We start from the raw sequence: 4,110 nt of genomic DNA on the forward strand, positions 1-4,110 counted from the left end.
TGAATTTCAGCTATTTTATGAGCTGTATTTTCTTTTGTTTATGTTCGTAAATTAAATTATATCTTAACGCCTTGGAGTAATCTTAACACAGACTCCTCGGAGACATCTCAGTGGCTCACGACAAATGGCGGAGGGAGTCTCTCCGAGCTCCTTGCTGTAGGTCTTGCAGGCAGCGCCTTCACCTGGGGAAGAAGACAAAAGTATAAATATTATTATACCGTCGTTAACGTCCAATAACTTTGAGTGGATTTAGCGGATAAGTAAAGTAAATACGTCAATTTACCGAATATCTAAGAGAATTGAAACTTGAACTGAGTTTTGTCCGAAAATAAACAAAGTTTTAACAGTCTCTTTCCTATCACGCTTCCAACATCGTTGAAACAAAATACCCAATTTGTAGGAGAGCTTGCTCGGCAAATTATGCAGTGTTGCTAATAAACAATAGTTATTCTATAGACAGTTACGGCTCGTGTGACCATCTTGTACACTGTTATGACACCATAAGGGAAGGAAATGAGTCGTAGCTTGTAAGAAAATGGCAATTTCCATTATTTTTATACTGTGGCGCTGCCTCGGCGACAATGTAATCACTTCCCGCGAGTGCCGTGGAGGCTATAATGGAATTATTAGGAAGATGTGCTATTCTGAGGACTACGACACCGTTTCTAAGTACATACCTGCATGATGTACGTAAAGTAATGTTATTATAAGAGTACTAGGCATATTTTCTTATACTCGAATTGCGTTGCTTAGGTTCTGAGAACAGATGGCTTACAAATTCGTAGTTATTTTATTTTATACGCCAACGCCGTTGTGAATCGTTTACATCCAATTTTGATACCTATCTAATTTGCTTCTCTTATTTTCCACAACTGTTGTTTACTGGCTACATACTATCTGCCTTGTAATAAAGATATATCTACGTAAACTATACTGAACTTTCATACGTCTTCCTAAAGACCCAGTTGTGCTTTGAGTGGTACAGTACCAATGGGTATATAGTTAAACTTGTTACTTACTTAGGAAGGTGACGCAGGCTGGGCAGCAGGCGCACTTGCCGGAGTGGTTGGGGCGGTAGACCGAGGGGTTGCGGCAGCTGCTGGCCGCCACGGGGGAGGAGCAGGGGTGCTGCCTGCAGTAGCTGCTGCCACACACCAGGTCTCCGTACGCCACGGCTACCACGCACGCCAACAGCAACAGAACTAGGGTGGTCCTCATTCTGAAATACCAGGTCAAGGAAATAAGCATTCGTGTACACGTTTATGTTGGTACCTTAATGTCATATTTTATTTCCCAGTGCGTAGATGTTTATGTATCTTATGTAATAAGAGATAAGATTTATAATAATGAAATGAAACGAAAATTAAATAATTCTTTACCCGAAAAACGAAAAATAACTTGACTATTACAACAGACAATAATTTAACTAATATTAAACTACGAGTCAATAATTTTTATTTTGACTTATAGGTACAATTAAAAGTCAATTACCGATATTTTAAATGTTACAGTCAAGACTAATAACAAAATAAATAAAGCTCCCAGGAAAACTCAATTAAACCAACTTTTCTGATATCTATCTAACCCATCCCCTTGATAAATATGAAACGTGAGGTTTTAATCGGATCACATAAATAATCCGGTACGAGTAAAAATGTAGAATACAAGTGATCAGGACAATTTCAATTGTCATTTATTTGTTTTCTATTTATGAAAGTTGTATTTGTTAAGAGCACAACAGGTAACTAATGCACTAATTGTGCAGTCGAAAGTCTATCACAGGACTGACTTTATTCTAACCGCACTGATAGCCAACCGAGTCGGTTCTCCAGTAATGCACAATTAATATTCACCCACCGTCCGCTTTACCCATCCGCAGAGATAACGCATTTTTTGTTTATCGAAAAACTTGGGGTTATCTAATTGAATTATGTAAAAATTCAACATATAAGTAATGCAGATTAAGCCTGGCCCCGTTTTCAATTTGCTCCGACCTAACTGAATCAGAATTGATCCATCCGAGGGTTGGGTAAACCCAAATGGTTCTTACTAAACTGAAAACAATCTTTCGACTGTTCGAGACTGGTATTGAACGACAATAACTTTTGAGCGTGTTGCGAATCAACAATAAAAGGGAGGATTACGGGAAATACGTATTCCGGGATTCAGATTCGATCGGTGATTGACGCTAAATAGATTTACGAGTGAAATACAACACAATGTAACAGATGTCTATAGCTGAAAATTGTTTGCTTTTGTGGTCTAGTCTATCTATTGTAGTACTTTAATATTATGCGAACGTACCTACTTAATTACATTGTACTCAAATTACTATTACACTGTAATTTTATTTTATGTATGTGGGCATAAAGTATAAAATAAATAATAATTAGTATTATAATATTAAGTCTAATTATTTATTATAGACGCAATAAAAGTCCTATGTTTCCCGTAGCAATAGGTTTTGGTGTAAATTTTTAAGCATTATATAATATAGAAGATTTTAACATTTTAAACAGTTTTATTGAGCTTGACCTGTATGTTTGTTTATTTGAATCAAATTTAGTAATTGAAATTTCATCCCCTTCCTGAAGACAGATCGATCTACACACTCCTAATTAATTATTAAATAATCTGGATGACTAGACGCAATAATCTAATTATTTTTATTTCATAACTACTTTCATTTTGGATAACAAACGAAAGGGCTTGATGGCAAATAAGAGTTAATTAAAACCGTTTAACATAAAAATATTATTGTGTATTGCTTGATTCTGAAACCGTTTCGACTTCAATTTTATAATGATTTGCTTCCATTGTGAATTAGAAGTGGTTCAAATAATTAATTCGAAGAATCTGGTTTTCAGGAATTGAATACGACACGGCCAACTCTTCATAATTTAAAAACGTAAAGATGGTTGCAAAATACAGAAAGTAATTTTACTGTCACTCATAGCAATAATCGATGGTATTTCTTTGGCAATAAATTAATCACAGATTATTAACTACCCTTAGAAAATAATTTACGAAAAGGACAGTTTACAAAAATTCCAATTTTACAAATTCAGTTAAATATGACAATAGAAATATGAAAAAAAAAACTAAATAATTCCTACTTACTTGATTTTTGTGGAAAGATTACTTCGTGTGGACTGGTCGAAAGCTATCCAATATAATGGCGATGGGAAAGCGTATATAAGCAGTTTTATGTATATCCGCTGATAACCCCGACCTGTTTACTTGTAAACTTGCACCCGCCGCGTATCTCCCATTTTATCTTATTTAGTTGTTATTATGAAACCCGGTCTACCTAACATCATTTAGATTTATTACCAATTAAGAATTTCAATTTATTCTGAACTCATCGAAATTATGTGATATCGTGAAACGCATAAAACCCCGTATTTGTTACATAGAATTGATTAATGATTATCGCGTTTAAAAAAAAACAAAGAGGGAAAACGTGCGGTACATGGCTGTGAAATAAATTGCCATCAATTATGCTAATAAAGTACATTTTGGCCCAACATTCGTGATTGTATCTCTTGTTTTCGGAACATGATCAACGTATTACAAGGATTTTTCGTTCGTGTACTATTTACATAATCGTTATGTTCGTAGCTATAAAAGTTGTCGGTGTTACTAACAATCTCAGATTGATAAGAAACTAACGCCAATACTTCTTACTAAAGTGGTATTTCCATTGTTTTTCCGGCCTTCCTAGAATCTAATCAACGTTATCCATCATAAGTATCGTTTTCCTCTTATTTAGACTTAAGTATATTAGGAAGCAATTCATCATCGAAGCAAAATGAAAAAGTAAAACCAATAACGATGATCTATATTCCAGTAGTACTACGTAAAATATTTTGACAGCTGCCACGAGATCCGACGACTTTTAAATATTTATGGAACTTTATTCATTGAAGATGACAAATATTATGGCGCGAAACCCTTAAGGAAGGGAATAATGAGAATAAGTTATGAGAAGATTATGAGAATAAGTCGGTATTCAATAGAGATGGCGGATTTTTTCCTTACGCCAGGCGTCAACTGAAATCTTTTGAGATAAAGATGTTTTTGTTGAATTACAAAATACCTAAGAATTAT

The 4,110-nt window shown here is 34.7% G+C and overlaps 1 protein-coding gene across 1 annotated transcript; it reads right to left on the reverse strand.

The window, feature by feature from the left end:
* On the reverse strand, positions 1–3,288 carry LOC118267111 (fungal protease inhibitor-1). Its single transcript, XM_035580906.2, has 3 exons — positions 3,121–3,288; positions 1,020–1,219; positions 1–182 (listed from the first exon to the last, which is right to left on the reverse strand). Exons 2-3 carry the CDS (start codon positions 1,216–1,218, stop codon positions 64–66), a joined length of 318 nt encoding a protein of 105 aa, XP_035436799.1. The 5' UTR covers position 1,219; positions 3,121–3,288; the 3' UTR covers positions 1–63.
* Positions 3,289–4,110: the final 822 nt, after the last annotated feature.

Source organism: Spodoptera frugiperda, chromosome 23 (assembly GCF_023101765.2).
Source record: "Spodoptera frugiperda isolate SF20-4 chromosome 23, AGI-APGP_CSIRO_Sfru_2.0, whole genome shotgun sequence".
Lineage (NCBI taxonomy): Eukaryota > Metazoa > Arthropoda > Insecta > Lepidoptera > Noctuidae > Spodoptera > Spodoptera frugiperda.

Excerpts from the sequence above, each read along its gene's own strand:
- LOC118267111 (XM_035580906.2), bottom strand. The coding sequence starts at position 1,218 with ATGAGGACCACCCTAGTTCTGTTGCTGTTGGCGTGCGTGGTAGCCGTG. Across the intron at positions 183-1,019 it reads AGCCTGCGTCACCTTCCTAA|GTGAAGGCGCTGCCTGCAAG; the intron begins GTAAGTAACAAG and ends CTTCTTCCCCAG.